At 56.7% G+C, this 22,291-nt stretch overlaps 3 protein-coding genes across 7 annotated transcripts; 1 reads left to right on the top strand and 2 right to left on the bottom strand.

Annotated features, from left to right (window-relative positions):
• Nucleotides 1-7,126, bottom strand: ttc19 (tetratricopeptide repeat domain 19). 2 transcript variants are annotated; one of them, XM_086043900.1, is made up of 12 exons: nucleotides 6,661-7,126; nucleotides 5,536-5,586; nucleotides 4,089-5,297; nucleotides 3,268-3,401; nucleotides 3,064-3,140; nucleotides 2,885-2,995; nucleotides 2,221-2,259; nucleotides 2,094-2,150; nucleotides 1,968-2,029; nucleotides 1,751-1,845; nucleotides 1,466-1,629; nucleotides 1-441 (listed from the first exon to the last, which is right to left on the bottom strand). In XM_086043900.1, exons 3-12 carry the CDS (start codon nucleotides 4,208-4,210, stop codon nucleotides 46-48), a joined length of 1,257 nt encoding a protein of 418 aa, XP_085900026.1. In that variant the 5' UTR covers nucleotides 4,211-5,297; nucleotides 5,536-5,586; nucleotides 6,661-7,126; the 3' UTR covers nucleotides 1-45. The 2 variants fall into 2 exon arrangements, with proteins under 2 accessions (XP_085900026.1, XP_085900027.1); XM_086043901.1 differs by lacking the exons at nucleotides 5,536-5,586; nucleotides 6,661-7,126 and having other exon boundaries at nucleotides 1-213; nucleotides 279-441; nucleotides 4,089-4,768.
• On the top strand, nucleotides 161-19,376 carry LOC147141564 (dynein axonemal heavy chain 17-like). Of its 4 annotated transcripts, none has more exons than XM_086043896.1 (22): nucleotides 161-4,292; nucleotides 6,627-8,378; nucleotides 8,572-8,747; nucleotides 9,017-9,203; nucleotides 10,800-10,899; nucleotides 11,008-11,093; nucleotides 11,169-11,294; nucleotides 11,636-11,782; nucleotides 12,193-12,279; nucleotides 12,769-12,933; nucleotides 13,024-13,394; nucleotides 14,742-14,928; nucleotides 15,360-15,506; nucleotides 15,575-15,680; nucleotides 16,052-16,155; nucleotides 16,216-16,335; nucleotides 16,429-16,575; nucleotides 17,190-17,363; nucleotides 17,438-17,674; nucleotides 17,753-17,922; nucleotides 18,061-18,199; nucleotides 19,170-19,376. In XM_086043896.1, exons 2-22 carry the CDS (start codon nucleotides 8,037-8,039, stop codon nucleotides 19,221-19,223), a joined length of 3,372 nt encoding a protein of 1,123 aa, XP_085900022.1. In that variant the 5' UTR covers nucleotides 161-4,292; nucleotides 6,627-8,036; the 3' UTR covers nucleotides 19,224-19,376. The 4 variants fall into 4 exon arrangements, with proteins under 4 accessions (XP_085900022.1, XP_085900024.1, XP_085900023.1 ...); XM_086043898.1 differs by having other exon boundaries at nucleotides 18,915-19,321; XM_086043897.1 differs by lacking the exon at nucleotides 161-4,292 and having other exon boundaries at nucleotides 6,480-8,378.
• Nucleotides 19,122-20,948, bottom strand: tmub1 (transmembrane and ubiquitin-like domain containing 1). The gene is given in 5 exon segments (XM_086043903.1): nucleotides 19,122-19,625; nucleotides 20,570-20,631; nucleotides 20,633-20,796; nucleotides 20,799-20,853; nucleotides 20,855-20,948. Coding segments are annotated over 5 exon segments (723 nt in total). The 5' UTR covers nucleotides 20,927-20,948; the 3' UTR covers nucleotides 19,122-19,255.
• Between the last annotated feature and the right edge of the window lie 1,343 nt (nucleotides 20,949-22,291).

The raw sequence follows: 22,291 nt of genomic DNA, 5'->3' as shown, positions 1-22,291 counted from the left end.
TTTGTTTCACTTCACCCTCTTTTATTCCCCACATAGGAAGTTGACCTATGACCCTCTTTTAAGTGAAGCGTTGCTCCGCCTCCTCCCGGTCAGGGTCGGTCCGGGCGGCGCGGCCGAGGCCGCGCAGGATGTGCCGGATGGCCTCGCCGTCGTCGACTTGCCGCGCCAGATCAAGGGCCTCGCGGAACGTGCGCACGCCGTCGTCGTGGCGACCTGAAGACGCAAAGCAACAGAGGGAGGTCGCCGTCGTCGGCCCGCCGGGCGACCTTTAGTCCCACCTGCGTGCAACAGGACGGTGGCCATGTTGGCCAGGAGGACGTGAAGGTCCTCGTGTCCCGAGGCGCGGCCCGCGTCAACCGCCTGACGAATCAGCGCCAAGGCGTCGTCGTGGTGACCCTGCATGTCCAAAATGGTTGCCAGGTCGCTCATCAGCACCAGCGTCTGCGGGTGACACACACACACACGCGCACACGCACGCATGTCTTTTTTGTTTTTGTTCCAGACCGAGTACAAGTACTTCCATCGGAGTAGTCACTGATACTACAGCCTTTCTGAGTACGTGTCACAAAAGGAGCACGGCACGAAGCCTGTTCCAAACCACAAACAAGTGCAAATGGCTCACTTGTGCGTCAACTAGGGATGTGCGCGGCTAGTCGTTTAACCTTTTAACCGTCTCCGCTTTTTTAAACGTTTTGTATTTTACTAGTCGGTTAAACGCGGCATTAGGTATCACGCATCTTGTTCCACACGCCCCTGCCTCGGTCGGCCTCTGTAAACATGCTGAGCACCAAGAGAGAATTGCTCCCCCCCCCCCTAAAAAAATCCTATTTTTTGTGTAAGCGTTCATATTACATTATAAATGCGACCTGTGTCTTGTCTGCTGTATGAACACATGCGTCTTCAAAGTGGCACGCCTGCGCAGAAGAAGACACGACGTCACACCCGACGTTGTGTTTGCGGAAGTCAGTGTGGTCCAGCGTGTCGGGGCATTCGAGCGCTTAAGTAGCAGGTAGAAATAAATCCAGTATTTGGGGGAAATTATGAGGCGCGGCTTTATTGTCTCATTTCATGGAGACATCACTGACGATGACGCCGCGTCATAACCGTGCGTAAAAAATCTATCTATCTGAGCCGTGGCTGAATTACTACGATGGCCATAAATGTCCACTTTCAAGTGGGATTAAATTAAAGTAAAATATAAAGTCACTCGTGTTACTCAAAACAACTTTGCAGATTCGATCCCCCTGCTGCCAGCACTTTTCCTCCGCATCTTGGGCTCGTCGATGTCGGATACGGTATGTGCCACCTGGCCGTTGGGACCGCATATGAAAGCGACCCAGGTCGCATTTGAAAAAAAATGGGAATTGAGCCGCTCAGACCGTCATAGAAAATCAGATACAGGTCGCATATGGGCAAAAAAATCCGATCTGGGTCGCGTTTGCCTGCGGTCGGGGCGCATCCCCACCTGATGGTGATGCGGCCCCTGCTCCTGCCGGCAGATGTCCAAAGCTTTGCGGTAGTGGGCGGCGGCCTGCGGCAGTCGCTTTGCGGACGCCAGGTAGCGAGCGTGCGAGTCCAAACACAAACCCAGCAGGAGGCGAGTGTCCTTCCTCAGAACCTCATCGGCCTCTGGACACAGCCGCAATGCGAGGAGAACATCAAGAAAAAGAAGAAGAAGAAGAGCGAGAGACAACCGGCACATGAAGCGCAGCATGAAGAAGACGTACGTCATGCTCAACGTTGTGTTCACCTGTCAGCTGATCAGCTGGCTCCTTCTCAAGCCGTTGCACTTTGACCTCCAGAGTCTCCAAACAGAACCTGAAACCGTGCTCGGCCAGCTCCGCCCTCACACACGCAAGAGCGCACGCGCCGTCAAGCCACACGTGACCTGACCTTGCCGTCCGTCCGTCTGTCTGTCTGTCTGTCTGTGAGCGAGCGAGCGAGCGAGCGTGCGGCGCCTTGCTCACTTGTTCTGTTGGGCGTACATGGTGGCCAGTTTGAGCGACATCTCCACAAAGGCGTTGTCGTCCTGCAAGCGGGAAGTCGCAGAGTGGGAAAGGGGAAGTTGGCGAGCGGGCCGAAAGGTCGCTCACCTGTGGCGTCCCGCCCGCCAGCATGTAGCTCATGGCCGCCTTGAAGAGCCTCTCCGCCTGCCGGGTGAGAGCGGGGACGTCACCCCGGGAGGCAACGCCGTCGCACCCCAATCGGACGCCTACTCACCTGCGTCAGATGACCTTGAACGTACGCCAGGTTGGCCATCTGAGGAGACGCGTGGTCATGTGATTGCGCCATTCCGAGGCCACATCAACGAATTATGATAGGTTAACTGTTTTTTTCCGTCACCTCAAAAAAAGGCACAAGTGTTGATGATTGCTTTCTACGTTCAAAGCCGACCTTTGCTCAGGTTTTGTCTGGGCTCAACACCAAGATCGTCGGGATGACGACGGAAAGAGGCTGAAATGCCAAAGAATTGGGGGTGTTTCCAGATTAAACGAGGTCTTGAAACCATTCATCCATGGGCAAAATACGGACTGATTCATTTGATAATCAGCATGGTCACGGTTGCCCCTCCGGCACTCGATATCGCGAGTGCTCGAGAGTGAATGGCGCACTGGTGTCGCTACGATGGAGTGGTATTGAACATCCTAACTTTTTTGAAACCGCCACAGAGAAATTCAGCATGCCAAAGACAAACCGCAAGCATAGATACCGTGCCGGTCGGTACGTTCGGCAGCAGCCGGCTGGATCTCGCCGCGCCGCGACGCGACAGAAAAGGAAGGCCCTTTTGCTCGTGGGAGCTCGCGTGATGCCACAGGGCGCTTTTGATTGGCCGGGAGCTCCGCGATGACGCAAGCGCACACGTTCAGCCGCGGCCTTTTCCCACCTGGCTGTACGTGTAGACGATGGCGGGCCGGTGGCCTTCCCTCTGCGCGATGGCGGCGGCGGCGTGCAGGAAGGCCGACGCCGCCTCCAGCTGGCCTCTCGCTACGCTGAGCTGCGGACGAGGTCACGTGACAGATGAAGGCCACGTGAGGCGGGCGAGCGGGCCGGGCGCTTGGCTACCTTGGCCTTCTTCAGAAGCACAATCAGCTCCTCCTCTTTGCTCGACGCCTCCTCGGATGAGCCCGACAACCAAAAGGCTGAAATGAGGAGGATTAAAGAAGACCCCCCCGCCCCCCAAAAAAACAAGCAGACTCAGAAAAACAAAAACGAGAAAACTTAAGAGCACGATAAAGACAGTGTTGCACCAGTTGGTTCATCACTTACCTGCCGTTGCCACGGTCCATACTCCGCCTCCGCCTCCTCCTCCTCCTCCTCCTCTCCTTCCCCACCCTCCTCCTCCTCCCCCCCTTTCTCCTCTTTCTGATGTCACGGCAGCATTCTTCCGAACTCCGGAGATCCTGAACACACCGCCAGTCGTACAATAACAACAAGTCAGTGGCGGGCGCGCTCGAGTGATCGACAGATGATTGGTCCTTGAGTAAATCGCAGGGACGGCAAGTCCTTCTGTGTGGGCCTAAACGCCATCAGAGGCACCGCCGTACTCTTAACAGGCTCGCTCGGAATCCTCGTTCCATCAAATGGTCTTTGTTTATTCGCAACAGTGCATTTGTTTCGCTCTGTCAGGATCAAGATTTCAGCCTCTTCAACGTAGTCCGAACATGCAACGCAAGACTAGATTAGCAATCGGGACGCTTCCCTCAACCCATCCCGTTTGTCCTTATCCATGATGTCAGTCTGATTGGTTGGTCACAGAAAAACACACATGAATTAATTTCATAAGCAGCATCAGGTAAGTATGATGTCATGTCTTGGAATCTTTTGACAAATATTGTGAAGTGCTCCAGATGACGTGCATGTCTGTGTTTAGGTTATTTTGCCTTTTTGTTGCCAAAAGTACAGGCTAGTGTATCTTAATGTGCTCGTCTCGCCGTTTGGCAACAAACGATGACGTCGCTTGACGTTGCCCAATGACCTTGAGTGTTCGGAGGGCAGTTGACAGGAGGTGTTGGCGTAGTAGTACGTGAGTTAACTACAGTACTTGAATAGAGATGGATCGGGACTACTTAGTCGCGCATGGTCCTCACCTGCTCGGCGGAGCCTTCACGGAGTAAAGTGACGATAAAATGGAGACGCCCGGCCGCAAAACAGGACGTTCAAACAGACCCATGCATGCTCGTCTCAACGTTTGGGCCCACGTCGCCGCCATCTTGACCAGTCATTTCTAGACGGAAGTGACGCCACCACTTCGCCCGCCCTTCAACGCCGATTTCATGTCAAAAGTCGTCAAGGTCAATGATTACGAGCGTCAAATTCGATTGGTTGTTGATAAATGAGCAATTAGACGTCGGCGAGTGCTTGTTCAGTGTCACAATTTGTTACGCGAACCAACCTTAATATTTGACGCAAGCTGAATTCTTGCGGTGTTTGTGAGTTCACAAAACAACAAGAATCCATATCATCCCGAGCCCACTCATTTGCTCCGAGCGGCACCACTGACGGTGCGAAGTTAATACAAAGCATTTAAACAAAGATCGGTGCGGACCCATCACAAAGCAACGGTGTGTTTGGGTGTGGGATTTGCGGCTGTGACTAAAACTTTGGCTTGGTTCAAAAAACGTCGTTTTATTGGATACGCTCTCCTTTTACGCATATTTAGATTGTGAAAACGACAACTATCACTCAGCGCCGTGATGTCATCTGTGCCGATCAACCAGGTAACAGGAGTCAGCTGGTCAAAACAAGGCAAATGCCGGCGACATCGTCATGCGTTGCCGGGATTGGTTAAAAACTAAAGTTTGGTGGGCGTGCACAACTTGCAGCAGCATCGCCCAATAGGGTATGCGCGGCTTGTGGCTACCTGGAGATTGACGGGGACCTCGATGAGCGTAAACTCGATTAACGGAAGTATCCCTCAGCAGCTTTTAGTTTTCAAAATAAAGGTTGAGGTCAAAAATTCGCGTTTGGTCGTCTTTTGGATAGCAAAATAGTTAAATATGAATGCATATTTAAAAGTATATATGGTTTTAGGTTACAGCAATGAATGAGTTGAAGGAATTAATTAGCTTGTGTTAACCTCTTAAAAACTTTCATTTAATACATGAACGGTATCATAGGTAAAACAACAGTTTAACAATAATTGTCCATATTTTCATTTCTAGTGTTTGCAAACGTGGAAGAAAACATGCTTGGTTTTTCAAATGCTTTATTTTAAAGGTGAGCTAAATGCACAGAGCGCAGCCTGCTGCAGTGCGGGGGCTATGCGCGTTGAATCTCGTCACGTGATTGCAGCCAACCTGGAAGAAGTGAAAAACAAAAACGTCAGACTGCAGACCACGCCCCAGATGACTTGACTGAGCCGTCCAGCCAAGTGACGACGTGACGAGGATCAGACAAACGCTTCGGTCGTTTTTTTGTCAAAGCTTTTTTCCGCCGTGAGAACAAACTGCTGGCGGGCGGTAGAAGCTACAATTCGGCCTTTTGTTTGCATCATTTCCACTTGTCGTCACTGACCCCGCCCCTTAGCTCGCTCACCGCCATGTTGGATCCCGCGGTGGCGCCTCATCGCCAGGCTTGCGTCCGAGTCTGCAAGCGAGGAGAGCAAAGTTCGTCAGAAGCTCAGCACAGAATGGGATGTGGGGGCTGACGTGTTGGCGGATCAGAACACGCTTCAGACCGGTGACGTCACGCTCCCCCCCCACCTGTGAACAGCCTGCTTGGGGAGGGGCTTCAGACGGCCTTTTGGCTCATCACTTCCGCACACGAACTTCAGGCTGCATTCAGGACTGTTCCCAAATCCATATATATCTATATCTATAGATATATCTATAGATATATCTATATATATATATATATTTTTTTTTTTTAATAAACATGCACACGCAATGGACCTCAGTCCATTTGAAATACCTTTAAATTCATCATTTCCTACTCTCTCGTCACCATCACGGGCCTCTGCGCGCACCGACTCAGCAGTCGGACGAAAAAGAGTTTTGAAACACTGCTTAATTAGAACTGCTTTGCCATTTTTCGTAAAAATGTGTACCGACGCAATGAATCGGGTGCTACATAAAATGTTTGAACGAGCTTGTTTCTCTAAGGTTTCAATTTCATGCAACATGTAGACTTAAGTGAGGAAATCAAACTTTTTTCATCTCTCCTTTCTCTGGGGAATCGGAGCACAACTTCTCACTTTGGCACCTCCCAGCGGCTGCTTGCGGAATAGGCGGCCCACAGTGGAGGCACGAATGCTACCAAACGGTGTTTTATGTTTGTTTTCATTTAATTTCTGCAGCATTTTGTAGATCACGGGTGCTCAAGTCCAGTCTATCCGGCCTGCCTTCCATCTCTCCCTGTCTGCAACACACCTGATTCAAGTGACCCGCTCATCAGCAAGCTTAGGCCAAGCCTGATCACGATCGTGATCATTTCAATCAGGTGTGTTGCAGGCAGGGAGACGGAAAACAGGCTGGATAGGTGTTCTTGAGGACTGGACTTGAGCACCCCTGTTGTAGGTAGGTAGGTAGGTACCAATTGCTTACTTCCTACTTTTTAAAATGCACTGTGGGATACGTGACACCAACAGCGTGGTTTGATGTTGGTCAAATTGTGAATGTTCCCTTTAGTGTGCAGCAAGAAAACTTGAGTCAGGCTGCTTACCTTCAAACAAGCAACGAACCAACGCCGGAGCGCCCACCCCGCCAACCCACCCGAATCTTCTGAGCTTGAAGGCAAGTCGACGTCTCCTCGTTTTCTTCCTTCCTTCCTTCCTCTTCGCCGTTCACATTTGGATTTGAAACGAGTTCACTTTTCAACTCCAGACAAGTCAACCTTGGCGGATTTGCTTGCGTTTGCTGCAATGCATCTAAGCTAACCCGGTTAGCTGCTTTTCCATTCCAGGCCGAATGATCTCAACTTAAGCCACCTCGACGAAACAGACAATTCACTTAGAAACAGCTCGGCGAAGTACTCAAATAAAGCAGTAAGCACGCACAAACACGTGCGCTGTTTTCGTCCGTTCTTGCATCCTCGCGCTCTCGTGCCACTTCTTCTTCTTCTTCTTCTTCTTCTTCTCCTCCTCTTATGGCGGTTGGCAAAGATTGTGCTTGACCGCCACCCGCCGGTACAAAGTGCAAACTACGAGGCAACTAAAGACGACCGCACCACTAAAGCGATTTCAATGGCCTCGTCGTGAACGTGCGCCCGCAGCACGTGCATGTGTTCCGTCATGCCCAGAAATGGTGTCGCTGCCTCCACTATGGTCTTGACCTAACTTGACCTAGCACATTGGCTGCATGGCACATAGAAGCCACAAACCACTTTAAGTTCAGCACCTCTTTGCCAGCGGCCCCGGCCGGCCGCCTTTGTTTTTCCTCTTCGACAACATCACTTCTTGCGGGACCTTCCGATACTTCTCCCCGGCCCTCTTGCCCACCACGTTGCTGTTTGGCAAGAATGCGCTTTGCTGCCCCTGCATCTGAAACGTGGCTTCCAATCTGGACTTTTTGAATTTCTACCGCTCTTTTCCGAAGCTCAGCTTCCCTCGAAACAACCCAGTGTCCGCCGCCGCCGCCGCCGCCGCCGCCACCATAGTTGGAGTGTTTGAGATGATCTCAGGGACGGCGCCGGGATTTTTGCTCTCCTCGGGGTTGACTGATACGTAGGGGGGCCGAGAAGATCATTTTCGAATTGTATTTAGTCTTTTATTAGTATTGTATGAGTACATATGAATTCATTAAAATACTAATACGCATTCGTATGTATTAGTATTTTTTTTCTCCCAAACTGGGCGTTCTTGTGGATTTTCGAGCAAAGAAACAAAACTCCAAAGCTGACCAACAAGCCGATGATGACATCAGAGCGGCGAGGAGCCCGTGATGACATCAGAGCGGCGAGGAGCCCGTGATGACATCAGAGCGGCGAGCCCATGATGTCGCCCTGTGTGACAAAGCGGCTGAGCGAGGCGAGGCGAGGCGACGCTTGTGTTGTCGTCCTAACCCGGGTGGGTGTGCGGCGTCTCCGGGAAGCCCGCAACCATGGAAGCCGGCGACAAGCGGCTGGAGTTGCTGAGGCCTGCGCTGGCGCAAAGCCTGCGCCTGGACGAGGACAAGTGGAACGAGCTCATCGGCGCCAAGAAGCACCAGGCCTGCATGAACAGCTTCTTCAACACCAAGGACATGCTCAACCTGTTCGTGTGGCTCAACGCCGACGGCGGCGCCAGCATGAGCCTGGACTTCCCCGAGGCGGGCCGCAAGGTGGTCTGCTTGGGCAAAACGCACAAAGACATGGTGAGCGCCGACAACATGGCCGCCGTACTGCTGATGGAGGAGGTCCACGCCGATGACGTGCTCACCTTCATCTCGGCGCTCACGCAGGAGGTCGGTCCGCTTGCCGCCGCCCGCGCCTTGCCGCCGCCCGCGCCTTGCCGCCGCCCGCGCCTTGACGCCGCCCGCGCCTTGCCGCCGCCCGCGCCTTGCCGCCGCCCGCGCCTTGACGCCGCCCGCGCCTTGACGCCGCCCGCGCCTTGCCGCCGCCCGCGCCTTGACGCCGCCCGCGCCTTTGTCCCCGCAGGTCATCTGCCCGTTGCTCAGCAACCCGGCCAACGCGGACGGCTGGGCTCCGGGCGCGGCCGAGGAGACGCTCAACTTGATGGAGAGGCTGAAGAACCAAGCCCTGGCCATGAAGGCTCGCAAGGAGGGCTGGACGTTCCTGCCGCTTCCCAAGCGTCTCCATGACGACCAGGACAGGTCAGGACAACGACGGCGCCCGGCCTTCATTTGCCAAAAGTAGCAATGTCACACAAGGTTTGCCCGTCTGCTCGGATCGGTCGGCCGGGATAGAATCCCACAATTGGAATTTCTCCCTTTGAAGCGCTCCTTCCGTGGTGTGGGGGGGGGGGGGGGGGGGGGGGGGGGTGAAAATTGCAGCCCTGTCACGGGGGGGGGGGGGGGTGAAAATTGCAGCCCTGTCACGTTGCTACTGAATGGCGCAGTCACACGGTCTCCTCTCGAGACAGGAAGTCGTGCGACATGAAGCTGCAGCACGCGTGCGAGTCGGTCATCATCGAGTGGGCGGGGCTGGTGTCGGAGTTCCTGCAGCAGAACCCGGCCCAGCCGCTCCTGGAGGGGCTCAAGCCGCCACCCTCGGAGGAGTTCGACTTCTGGAGCAACAGACTCCGGAACCTGCGGCTCATCCTGCAGCAGGTCACCGCACGCATGCTAAACGTCAGACCAACACCATGCTAAAACATGCTAGCCTCACCCTGACGTCACACTGACGTGCTAACCCGAGGCTGACGTTACGCTAGCATGGTCACCAACGTCCGCGCTAGTTTCAGCCATGTATTTCTTGGGATATGACCGCACGGCCGTTCGTCGGCAGAAGAGAAGGCCGAACAGTCGTCCGAGCGCTGACGTCCTCTTAATGCCGAAGCGACGTCATCAAGCGGCAGCCAATTAAAAAGAGCCGACAGATGACTTTCTCCAAAGCGACCATGAGTTTGCGTGTGCTTTTGGCCCGATCCCAGTAGCCACCCTCGCGCTTGCGCGTTCCCGCCGAGGGCACGCGTGTGACGGCTGTCCCAACCCTGCCAAGCGCTCTGTCGGAACGAGAACTTTGGCTGAGCCCGCATCATTGGCCCCTAAAACGAAGCATATTACCCACAAGTCATTGCGGATTAGACCAAAATAGCGGGGAGATTGATGACATTCGGTGGAATTCGTGTTCCTGTGCCCGACAAAATGTCTCTTCAAGTGTAGGTATCCAATTATTGTCAAGTTTATCATTTCTGATATAATCGATGGTTTACAGTCACCGTTTACCCGTTAGTAGCCTGCGTATTTTGTCCTAGTGTAGCCGCCGTACTCGGCAACCTTCTGCGCTTGCGCCGCATATCGTGCGGGAGCCGCAAATAGTCCGAATAATGAAACCATGTCGAGTGGGAGCCCGAGCCCGAGCCCGAGCCGGAGCCGGAGCCGGAGCTCTCCTTTACTACTACTTTGCTGAATTATGAATATAATTTTAAACAGCAAAATTGAAAAAACAAGCCGTCGCCGTCATGCTCGCTGACGCGGGTGCACACGTCGATGACGTCACCCGAGGCCACTTTTGGCCACTTTTGGCCACTTTTGGCCACTTTTGGCCACTTTTGGCCATTTTTGGCCACTTGCAACCTGCGCCCTCGAACCCTTGGTGCGCTTCAGCGAAGACCGTAGGGTGCAAGTGTGGGATTTGGGATTGGGCCTTTGTCTCCAATGGCTCCCCACCTTTGATTGAACTGAGCCGGTAACGCAACGCGAGGCGAAAAGTGCTTTCCCTTTTTTTTATCGTGAAAACGTCAAGAGTACAGTGTACACCCAGGTTGACTAAACTTCTCAAGAGGAATTGAAGCCACAAATCCACTTGAGAAGTTGGCAAGGAAGGAGCTTGATCGCACTCGGGAGCATGCGCGCATCCAACTTGACAAACCTCTCGTCATTCAAAAGTTTGTCGGCTATTAAACGGCACCCCGTATTGTCCAAATGATTTCAAATCGTGTTTTGGTTGAACGTGTACTACAAATTGAAACGAAAACGCAACTCGAAAGGAAATAACTCTTCATTAAACTAATAACACTGGTCCTTGCAAGCAAATGTGGCGCCATCCTTTGACATTTTGATTGTTTGGTGGGCATGCATGACGCAAGCATCAAAATGACATTAGTCGCACATGCGCGTTCTGAGCAAGGTCAGGCTAGTCAGCGCTCACGCGCAGTCTGTCCGTCCGTCCGTCCGTCCGTCCGTGTGCTTGTGACGCCGCAGATGTCGAGCGGCAGCGCCCAGCAGGTGGAGTCGTTGCTTCAATCCGCCCAAGGGTCCTACTGCACCACCTTGAAAGACATTCATGCCGAGGCCCAAAAAGGTAAAAAGAAGCGGGCGGAGCGGGGCCGGCCCGGCCCGGCCCGGCCCGGCCCGGGCCGAGCCGGGCCGCCGACGTGAGCCGGCTCAGCTAAAACCTCTGACCCGTCAGGACTTGCCGAGGCCCAGGACGCCAACGACAACCTTGCGCCTCTGCAGCGCGAAGTGGAGGAACTGGAGCGGCTGGATTACCCGCAAGTAAGAGTCCGCGTGCCGCCGCCGCCGCCGCCTGTTGACCATAACCATAACCGTGAGCGTGCCTGCGACGGGCAGCTGAGGGACAACATGGCCGCCGTGATGGAGAAGGTGCACCAGGTGTGGCTGGGCTCGCGCTTTCACTGCAAGCCCTGCTGGATCGTCGTCCTCCTGCAGGAGATTTTCAACTTCTTCATCGAGCGGGTACGCCGCCGCCCTCCTCTCGCCATCTTGGGCCGCTCGTGAGACAAGCGCTCATTTCCCGTGATGCATCGCACCGCCCGAAAAACAAAACCAAAAAAAAAAAAAGATTGCACGTTTCCATCCCGTCGGCTGATGAAGCGCATTTCAAAACAGCAGATTTTCCGGGCACGGGGCAAAGTCGCTAAAATGTTTTTTTGCTTCGGGAAAGCATCGAAAGCTGACCTCCGATCAAAAGATGACCTCCGCCTGTCACGTTGTCATTTTGCCACAGCAATGATGATTTTTTTGGGGGGGGCGCGGCCACCGACTTGACCGGCGTTCTTGTTTTTGTGGTGTTGCAGAGCAGGAAGTTCCTGCACGGACAGGAAGTGATGCGCGGCCTGCTTTTGGATCCGGCGCAGGTTCTGGATGACGTCCGAGTGGTGACCTTGACCTTGCAGACTCTCAAGGACAAATACATCCATCACAGGATGCTCCTGGATCAGCAGGTGCGCCTGCCAAAGCGCCAACAAAGCGCCAAACAAAGCGCCCGCCAAAGCGCCAACAAAGCGCCAACAAAGCGTCAACAAAGCGCTTGCCAAAGCGCCAACAAAGCGCAGTTCACCTTTCACGTGAGCGAGAGCAGCGAGACAAAGTGTCAAAGAGCGCTCACGCTCCACTCGCCTCGCTCACTTGGCCACGCCCCTTCAAGGCACGCACGAGGAGACCACGTCGCGCGCCCGCTCTTCACTTTGGCTGAGCCTTTTCTGTCTGTTTTTTGCGGCGTGCAGTGAGAGTGCCCCGTCGTCGTTTGTCGTGTTGGGCAACGCGAAGAAGACGGCCGGCGGCCCCCCGGCCCCGCTGCTGCCGTTGGTTACCACGGCGATGTGAGCACTGACCACTGTGTGTTTGCGTGCAGGACGGAGGCTCGCACAGGTGGGAGTTTCCGTCTCATCTGGTCTTCTCTCGCCTGGACGACTTCCTGATCCGTCTGCAAAGCATCCAGGCAAGCGCGCGCGCACGGCGTTGATTTTTCGTCCGATGTCGATCGGACCCCGCTCCAAAAGCCCTTCTCATTTGGCCGAAAGGGCGAGCCCCGACTGAGCGATTTGGGCGCCGGGCAAGCTCGTTTTCAACGGCACGCCAAAAAGGCCGCAGCAGTGCGAGCAAAGCGCGACCGACCGACTTTGTCGCAAATGTTTCCGATTTGCTTGCAAGTCAACAGACTGTTCTAGTTGTGGATTGGAGCTCTTTGATTGGTGTGCATTTCAATGGCAGTTTCCAATATTCTGGAGAAGGAGTGATTTGCTCTTGAAAAAGGCTCGAGTGAATTTCAGCAGGCGACGAGGCGTTGCCAAGCGAGGCCTTTGAGCAGTTTGGGGGGGCGAGGGCGCGTCGGGGAGCGTGTCGGTCGCGGGCGCAAAAGCTCCCACCAGGTTAGCTAAGGCGCGCGCTGTGTGTGCGTGCGTGCGTGCGTGCGTCTCTCCCCTGGCAGGAGGTGTACCGCGTGCGTCTTCAGTTCCAGCTGGAGCAGGTGGTGGTGGCCGGCGGGCACGGCCGCATGCGGACGGGCGCCGTGCAGGGCGTGTGCCGCGACTTCCTGCGCCAGCTGCAGATCCTGGCCGAAAGCCACAGCGACGCCAGCGAGCCCGCCGACGGGGTGGGTGAGCCCGGGCGAGGAGACGGCCGGCCGGCCGCCCGGCCGGCCGGCCGGGGTGCTGACTCCTCCCCCTTGCCCCCTCCTCCTCAGATCTTTGCGCAGCAGGCCGCCTCCTTCCAGGAGCACGTGTCCCACCTGGAGGCTCGCCTGGTGTCCATCCTGCGAGGGACGCTGGACGAATGCCCGCTGCCGTCGGCCGCCGTCAAGGTGGTGACCATGTTCGGGCCGGTGCTGCAGCGCGCCGCCATCCGCGACCAGCTGCGTCCGCAGCTGTCCAGGCTGGTGGACATGGTCCTGCGGGAACTGGACCGGGTGCAGGCGCTGCTCAAGGGCAAGGACAAGGACAAGATAGACGTCTCGTCCAAGTTCACCTCCTCGCCCGCCGTCACCCTCAGGTGGACCAAGCAACTCATGCTCCGCGCTCACAATGTCCTGCACAACTTCCAGACCGTCCAACATCTGTAAGGGCGCGCACGCACGCACGCACGCACGCACACCACAGAGAGCAAAAGTCCTCCCACTTTCTTGCCAAAGCAGGAGTTTGCGGCATTAAAAGCGTTAGCGAGATCCGAACGGACGTCTCATCGGTTGGTCTTCCTCGGGCGTGGTGGTTTCTTCCCCAAACGGCAAACCCTTCCCTGTGGCGGCCGAGGCTCAAGTTTGTCGTCGGAAGCGCCTTTCAAATGACAGACGGAGCGACGACCCGCCGGCCATTTGTTGATGGCCAATAGCTATCAACAAATGTCCTCATGTGTAGGGACATGTACGGTTGTCCTCGTACATCCGCCTGAAGACGGATGGCGATAAACGGATCCAATGCGCCGCTCTGCAAATGGCCGCCATCAAGTGGCCACTTGGAGAGCGCCTTTCAAATGGGGTGACCCCCCCCCCCCCATATGGCTGGAGGCGGGATTTGAAACATGCAATCAAAATACTGCATTTTGATGAATTGCACCACTACTTCCACCTGCTTGCATGGAGGCTACTTTCTGTCACCAAATTGCCAAGTGCGCGGGTATGTGTAAAAAAAAAAAAAAAAAGAAACCCCAAAAAGCGGCCGGCGCGCTGTGGCGCAATCTCCCAAGTTGCCAAAGGTGCTAAAGCGAGCCTCGCGGCAGCACCAAAGTCACGAGGCGCCACTCGTTAGGCCCGAGAGACACAAGTAGACATTTCTCCTCCTCTGTGAAATCGCATATGAGGCGTGGCGGGAAAGTTCCCCGACTGGTGTCCCACAGGGCAAATTTCGACTGGCTCCCCAAAAGCTTTTTGCAAGCGGGAGGGTGTTGGCGAGCCGGCTCGCTCAGATGCTGCGCGGCGCCCCATGTTTGGCTAGGTGCGTGCACGTGAGCTGACCGGTGTCAATTAGCTCATGACGAGCACTCCAAAGTGTCACCGCGTGCCCAACCGCAAAAGCGGTCCAGAAAAAGGAGGACTGCCGCGTGCTGGCGCTGGCCTACCTGCCCTGCGGATTCATCTCCTTCAAGAGTGGTTTTTTGTTGAGTTTTTTTCCGATGTTGACATTGTTGGAGGTTTATCAGCATACTTGGTCTTGAGCCAAAACAAAGCATTTCAATTGCCACGCCCAGCCACTAGTGGGCGTCCACAGTAGTCGCCTACCTGAAAGACAAGTACAAGCGTAGTTCCAGCAACACGCACACACAGACTTGTGACGCGCGCGCATTTCAATTGCCACGCCCAGCCACTAGTGGGCGTCCACAGTAGTCGCCTACCTGAAAGACAAGTACAAGCGTAGTTCCAGCAACACGCACAAACCGACTTGTGACGCGCGCGCGCGCGCGCGCGCGCAGGTGCGTGGAGTCGAGCGAGGCCGTGCGGCAGAAGTTCCAGAAGATCGCCGACCTGCTGCTGGACATCCGAGTGTCGGTGCGGCAGGAGTGGAGCCGGCGGCTGGACCGAGACGCCGCCGCCGTCCTCCAGCTTCCGCTCGTCCAGCAGCAGCAGCAAGGCATGCTGGGAATTCCCTGCGGACAGAAGGTGACCCGCACGTCCCGCGCACTCGTCACACCGCCGCATTCGGGGCAGGTTTTTCCGGGGCAGCTGGGCCCCACTTGGCCAAAGTCATCCTGACGCAAACTTGTCGGCTTCCACTTGACGCGCGGCGCCAGCCGGAGGTGGCCAATCCACGTCCGGAAAGTCCAAAGCCTGCCGCAGTTTGCCAGATTTGGCAAAGGAGCGCGAGCCCCCGAGGCAAGCTTTGGACTTTGTGGACGCGAAGGCACATGACGCTTTTGCCCGGCGTGGAGCCAACGGGCCAAGAGGCACGTTTGGGCCAAACGCGTCGGCGCCTCTTTGCGCATTTCCGTTGACTTTTTTGGGATGGCGGCGGCGGCGGCTCGGTCAGCTTTTTGCAGCCCTCGGGTCACGGCGCGCGTATGACTTGTGTGCGGGTGCGTGTGCGTGTCCAGCTGGAGGCGCTGCTGAGCGACATCAAACAAGCCAGGTGGGAGAAGGATCTGGAGCTCCGCCCCCAGACTGCCGAAGTTTTGCGGTGCGGACGTGACATCGCCAAAAGTTACCTGAGCCTCACCAACATCGTGTCCTCGTACAACCAGGTGGGCGCACGCCAGCGCCAAAGCGCGCCAAAGCACGCTTTTTGTGACGCGGACCGGCGGCTTTCCAGGTGGTGGGCGGGGCTCTGCCGGTGGAGCTCCCTCTGATCCAGGACGGGCTGGAGGAGCAGAGGCGGAGTCTGCTGGAGCTGCAAAACAGCAGCTGGACCGGTGAAGGTGAGCGGCTGGCGAGCCACCGCGACCGGGGATTTTTGTCTTCCGGCGGCTGACGGAAGGATCGACTGGTCCGCCGCGCTCGCAACTAAAGACGGAACGGATAGCAAAAAGACTGACGGAATAAGAATCAATAAGACTCATCCAAATGGATGAAAATGTCACAAATCTCTGGCAGCGCCCCCCGAAAATAACTGGCATTTTAAGAGCAAAAAAGTGCAATGGCCAGCAGGCGGCGGCGGCCTTTTGTGCTCTTTTGGAGGAGCTCCCAACAAAGAGCGTCCCAAAAGAGGAATCTGCTGACAAAAGGCCTTTGAGCGCTTGCTCTCGGGAGCCGTCCGGGTCCACGGTGTGTTTCTTTGCTTTGTGTTCAGGTGTCCACGAGCTGATGGAGCAAAAGAGGCAGAGCTTGGCGCTCTTCTTCGCCTCGGTGAACGAAGCGCGGGCCAACATGGCCGCCATGTGCGCCATCACGCAGGTCGGTCGGTCGACGGACGTGTGCCTTTTGCCAGCGTGTAACCAATAGCCCCGCCCCCAGGGATGGGCGGCACTTCCCCTGCTCAATCGCTCGGGTGACTTCCTGGAGAGGGGCGGAGCTACGGAGGAGAGCTACGCGCAGGTGCGGGAGGACAGCGAGCAGGTCATACAACTGATCAGGGTAAGGCCGGCGTCGACGACGTGGCGAGTGTCGGCGGCGTCTGGGCTGACCCCTTCGCCAAACCCCGCGTTGCGGAAATCACCTTGTCCTCAGGAGAGCTCGGTCCTGTACGGCGTGAAGGACGAGTCGTCGCCCGAGTGGCTGGCCTACCTGGACCACGTGGACCAGCTGGTGCAGGACGGCGTCTTGCGGATGCTGCTGCACTCTCTCAACTTCCTGTCGCAGAACATGGCGCCCACGGTGAGCCTTCACAACGCCACTCGACCATCCGACTCATTCGGGCGGGTCCACAAGCTCAAGCGATCCGATTTGAAGAGAGCAAGTGGACGGCCAAGCCAGGAGTCTTTGGCATTTGCAATGGACGGCCATTTTGGCCCATTTCCTGACGCATGTTACCGACCCAAGCGAGCAATGGAGGGAAGGAGCAAATCGCTCGCTCGTCTGCAATCACTCCAACCGGCTGGCCTGCTGCGGCCGGTTGAGCGGCAAAGTGCAGCTGAAGCGGAAGCGGAAGCTGAAGCTGAAGCGGAAGCGGAAGCGGAAGCGGAAGCGGAAGCGGAAGCGGCCTCCCTCCCAAGTGTGCCGGGCGGGGCGAAGGCCAAGTCCACCGTCGGCCCGACTCGCGGCCCATCTGCATCGCTTTCGGCTTTCAACAACAATCCAACTTGAGGATTTGGCATCCAATGATTTGGTGAAGCGATGGTCTGGAAAAAGATTGGGCAGCCGCGCCCCCCAAAAACGTTGTCTTTGCCCGCCCACGTTGTCCTTGGCGCAACGTTTCCAAATGGCGGGAAGCTGACCCCGCTTTTTCAGGGATCGCCGGCTGTGCGCTGAGCGTGTTTGTTTGCGTGCAGAGTTTCGGGGGCGCCTTGCTGCAGGTGTCGCTGCAGCTGCAGCCCACGGGAAGCGTCTTCGATCCGTCCCTGACCGGCGACCTGAGCGAGGTCCTCAAGGCCTTCATCGCCGACATCCACGCCGCCGCCAGCCTGCCGCCCAGGATCTCGCCCGCCGGCGCCGGCAACTACCAGGTGAGCCGCCGCCGGCGCCGAGCGCCTCGCCGGCGCCACGCGAACGAACCCGCTGTCGTCGGCGCGGCCTTCAGGAGGCGCTGCGGGACAACGCCGAGCTGGTCGCGCTGGAAGCGGAAGTCATGCAGCACCTGCAGGAGGTCAACGAGGAGGCGGAGCTCCTGAGGACCGACCTGGACCGCTTCTCGCCGCTGTGGCAGAGTCACAAACGCGGCGTCATGCAAGAATTCCTCACGTACGGCCGGAGGCTGGAGGAGGGCGAGGAGGACGTGGACGAGGCCCCGCCCACGCTTGCCGACTTCCAGCGCGAGGTGGCCTCCTGTTTGACTTCCTGTTTGGGCGGACGCCCGCCTGCTCGCTGAGCGGCTTTTTGTTTGGCCCGCCTTCAGATCAACGCCCTGCAGAAGCAGCTGTCGGAGGTGAACGAGCTGGAGGACTACGACCTGGTCCACGGCTGGCTGCAGGTGGACCTGCAACCTTTCAAAGACGGCCTGCGCCTCTTCATCAACAACTGGATCAGCTTGTACACGCAGCACCTCCTCAGGCTGGTCCGCCACAAGTAAGGCCGCCGCTCGCCAGCCGCCGTGCCTTCGTCGCACGCATCGGCGACGCCCTCATGCAAAGAGGGCGAGGAAAGACATTTCCACAAGCCGCAGCCACACACACGCTCACCGCGCGCGCGCGCGCGCGTGCGCAGCATGTCTCGGCGCAACATGGACGAGGACGAGGACGAGGAAGCGGAGAAATCTTCGGGCCGCAACTTCCCCCTGACGCAAACCATCATGCTGCTGGAGACGGTCAACGTGGAAGTGCCGGAAATCACCACGCTGCTGCAGGTGGGACGAGCACGCGGGCGCGCTCTCGGGAACCCGTCGCTCTTCGCTCCCCGGATGTCGTCTCACGGCCCGGCCCGCGCCGCCAAACTTGATGGCGGCTGTAAGCTGTGCAAAAAGGCCCAAAGCCTTCATCCTGTTCCCACAACACGATGCAGGGCAATCTTTGAGTAGCGCTCGTAAAGGTCATCGTTTGCATTCGGAGCCCCTCCCATTTTTGCCATAGCGTGACGACGTGGAAACCGCCGCGGCAAAGTCAAGCCATTCCGGTCGGGCGCGCTTAGCGAGAGGCAAGATGGCTCGTGCCGGCGAGGAACGCGGCGACGCGAGACGGACGCGAGACGGACGCGAGACGGACGCGAGACGGCCGCTCGCGCCGGCTTCGTTAGGATAGGCGCGGGTCGCGGTCCACGTCGGTGGCTTCGGCTCGTGAGCGATCGCGAGCGGCAAGCTCGAACGAACGTCCGCCAAGTGGCCGTAGCCGGATCCCGAGGCCGCGTTTCGAGCGGCGGGGCCGCATAGCGCGTATCGGCGCAAAGAACGTTTTGGAGCGGCCTCGCCCTTTACAATGCGACGCGGCCGCTCGGTACGGGGTCGGGTACTCGAGCGAATGCTCGTCGCGGTACGTATGGAACGTTCCCACTTGTTGTGTGCATTTGCTGGCTTGCTTGTTGTCAACAAAGCGCTTGATGTCCATCCGTGTTGTGATGTGTTTCAGAGCTGATGGCGACGCCGTGAGATGAATTAAAGAGCAGGTCACATGATCGCCGCTGCTGTTTTTAAAGTCGCATGACTGTAGTGGCATTACTCTTCCAAGGACTGCCACCCACATATTACCCACAATGCACCTCACAGTCATCGACGGCGACGTCATCAGCAGCGGCGGCAGATCTTAGACAAAAAAAAGAAAACGCACATGACAGCATAGAGTTTAAATAAATGATTTAATAGAATTTCTTTCATCAACATCCAGACGGGCGGCCATCTCGTGGCGGAACTCAAAGCGAAAGAGGCACAAAGAAGATGAGGACGCGGCCCCGAAGGAGCGCACGCGAGTGTCTAGTGGCGGTAAACGCCGAAGGCCAGCAGGCTGAGGAAGACGGTGACGCCCAGCAGCGAGGCGGACGCCGGCGCCGTGAAAAGGTGGCGGTACTGGATCTGGCAGTACCACAGCACGGCCAGCATCAGCGCCAGCAGCGGCACCATCAGGCCGCCGGCGTTCAGCGCCACCCGGACCCGCTCGGCGCCCGTCCCCGCCGGCCCCCCGGGGGGCGGCGCCGCCGCCGCCGCCGCCGCGCGCTGCGAGACGTGGCAGTGCAGCACGCAGTTGTGCGGCAGGTGGAGCGTCTCCAGCGTGGCGCCGTCGTCCTGCAGCAGCTGACCCTGGTAGATGAGACGCACGCGGCGCTCCTGGCCCGCAAAGTACGTCCTGCAAAGGGCAAAAGGCGCACCGTGAGCGGGCGCGGCCCAAACCCCATGGACAAAGGCCCCCGACGTGACTTGCCCGCGTTTGGCCCTTTCCGCGGCGCCGCCTTTGACTTTGACACATTTTGGCGCGCTTGCTTCATAGCCGCCGCCCATTAGCCCGCCCCGCCAACGGCCACGTAGAAAAGGAAAACGCACGCGACACATGACGCTCGCTCGCCAAAAAAGGCGCGGCTCGAGAAAAGCCCTTTATTTCTTCACATAGCACTTGACCATGTTTTTGTATTTCCATTTCACAGTACAGTACTATTTTTCTTGATTAAAAACTCGTTGGTGGCCAATACAATCCTCGATGGGTTTCGTCGACGTACATAAAGACAATATTTGCCAGACGGCGGGGCCGGGTGCGAGTTCAGATAGCGGCTTCCGGTACGGGCCCGACGGCGGCCTCATTTCGAGGTGTCGGGTGCCAGTGAAGGCCGCCCGTACTCGGGGCCGTTTGCCACTCGGCCGATCGTCGGAGAGGAGGAATGCGCTTTGGCCGCAACCGCGCGTTCACCCAAAAGTACTGGCCTTTCCGCACCGGCGAGTAACAACCTCCCTGGTCAGTTGAGCAAGGAGCAAACGTAAGCCGACGACTTTGGCAAAAAGGCGTCAACGTTTGGAATTGGTGCCATGACGAAGGACAAAAGCTGTGTTCTGTTTCCCAAATGTGCAAAGGACAAAACCTTTTGGGCTGTCTCAAGTTGTGTTTCAGTTCACGGCGCACATTTGCCCCATCCAATATGGCGGACAGTAATGGATCCAAGCGTGGCGCTAGGACTGTTTTGGCTTGAAACAAGCAAATTCCAGGGCTGGGCATTCCGTCCCAGGGACGCAACGGTCCGTCCCGGACAGACAAGTCCGGTCCATCCCCCACGAGATCCGGAATGTTTGCGAGCGAGTTACCTCTTGATGTAGCCGACGGTGTCCTGAGGTTTGACGTGCGCCGTCCTCTCCGTGTCGTTGAGGGAACTTGAGTCTGAGCACCATGTTCCTCTGAGGGTCGCCGTCACCTGCCGCCGCCGCCGCCGCCAGATCCTCCCGCCCGCCCCCCGCCCCTCCGTCCTTGGGGTCGGCAAGGGGCGGGGCGGCGGGCGGCTCCGGGGGAGAGGCGGTCTGAGGAGAGTCGGCGGGGGAGCTGGGCGCGGGTGCGGCGGGTCCGAGGTGCGGGTGGAGGCCCAGGCCAGCAGGCATCACGGCCGCCGTGGTCAGCGCGGCCAGCAGGAGCGTCACCTCGTCGCCCACGCCCTCGATCAACGCCATCGCCGCCCGGCAGCCAATCGCGCGGAACCTGGACAGGGTGCGGAACGCACAGTTACGGCGGCAATTTGCCACAGAGTCCCCCCACCCCCCCCGTGAGTTTAAGGACGGAAAGCCCTTTAAAAGGACGGACGGGTACAGACAGTGTCAGAGAACGATTATTTTTATGAATAAGGTTGGAGGGATGCTGACAGAAGGGTATCCAGGTCGCGGACGGAGGACGGACCGGCAAAAAAAATCTAGCGCCCAGCTCTGTACATTTCAACAAATTATGTCGGGGTCCTTCTTCCACACAAATGGTTTTTCTGGGGTCACTGTCACAACGACAACAAAAGTTACACGAAACAAGCCCTCCAACCCCAGATCGATTGACCGCTAGGAATCCACCTAGATCTCACAGCCCTAAAAGAACAGGGAACAGACTTTTGTCCAGCTCGGCTTCCCAAGACTTGCTGATCTTCTTGAAGTCTTGTCAGCCAGATTGCTCGGGTGCCCACTGACGTCACGATCACGCAAGGCCGCCAAGAGCCTCAAATGATCTACAAGCTACATGCTAACTGCTAGCCCAGCGGGCCGGCCGGAAGCAAAGTAAAACGGCAAACGGCAGTTCTCCGCGCTCAACTCGAAATTTCAATTCGGCTCTTGTTCGCGTGTGCCCATGAAGCAAGGACTAACTTACTGTTCAGCTTCTCGGCGTCATGTCTGTTAGCCTGGAAGCTAATCGTGCGAATGGCTTCTCAATCACTCACAAGGCTTCTAGTTTGTCTTCTTCTATGGTGTTGCCTGTTGGCGCCCCCTCCTGGCCGCTTTGTTGAAGCGTCGAAAAAAATCACGTCATCAACTTACGTCAAAGAGCTTTTCTCTTTATTTGATCTCCACGGAAGCTGAATGCCTTTTTAAAAAACGTTTTTTTCCCATAGTCTTTTTTTCTGTTTTTGGAATTGTTAAATGATAAAAATAACTCAAACCCCCCCCCCCAGAAAATTAAAAAAGCGGTAAATAAATTACGTTTTTGTTTTTGTTTTTTTCCCAAAATTAATGCTCCAAGCTTCTGTGGATATCCACACCGTTGCATCTACACGTAATGTCCATCCATCCATCCATTTTCAACACGAACATCGGTGGGCTCCGTGGCAGTGAGTCGCGGGTCACGGAGGGTGCTGGAGCCTAGCTCAGCTGGCAACGGGCGAAAGGCAGACTACACCCTGTACTGGTCACCAGTCAGTCACAGGGCAATGCATAATGTTCATCCATCCATCCATTATCTGTACCGCTTCTCGTCACAAGGGTCGCGGGGCGTGCTGGAGCCTATCCCAGCTGTCTTCGGGCAGTAGGCGGGGGACACCCTGAATTGGTTGCCAGCCAATC

The sequence above is a fragment of the Filicampus tigris genome, chromosome 10 (assembly GCF_054856515.1).
Source record: "Filicampus tigris isolate MCC_2025a chromosome 10, RoL_Ftig_1.0, whole genome shotgun sequence".
Classification (NCBI taxonomy): domain Eukaryota; kingdom Metazoa; phylum Chordata; class Actinopteri; order Syngnathiformes; family Syngnathidae; genus Filicampus; species Filicampus tigris.
This window is presented reverse-complemented; position numbering and strand designations above follow the sequence as displayed.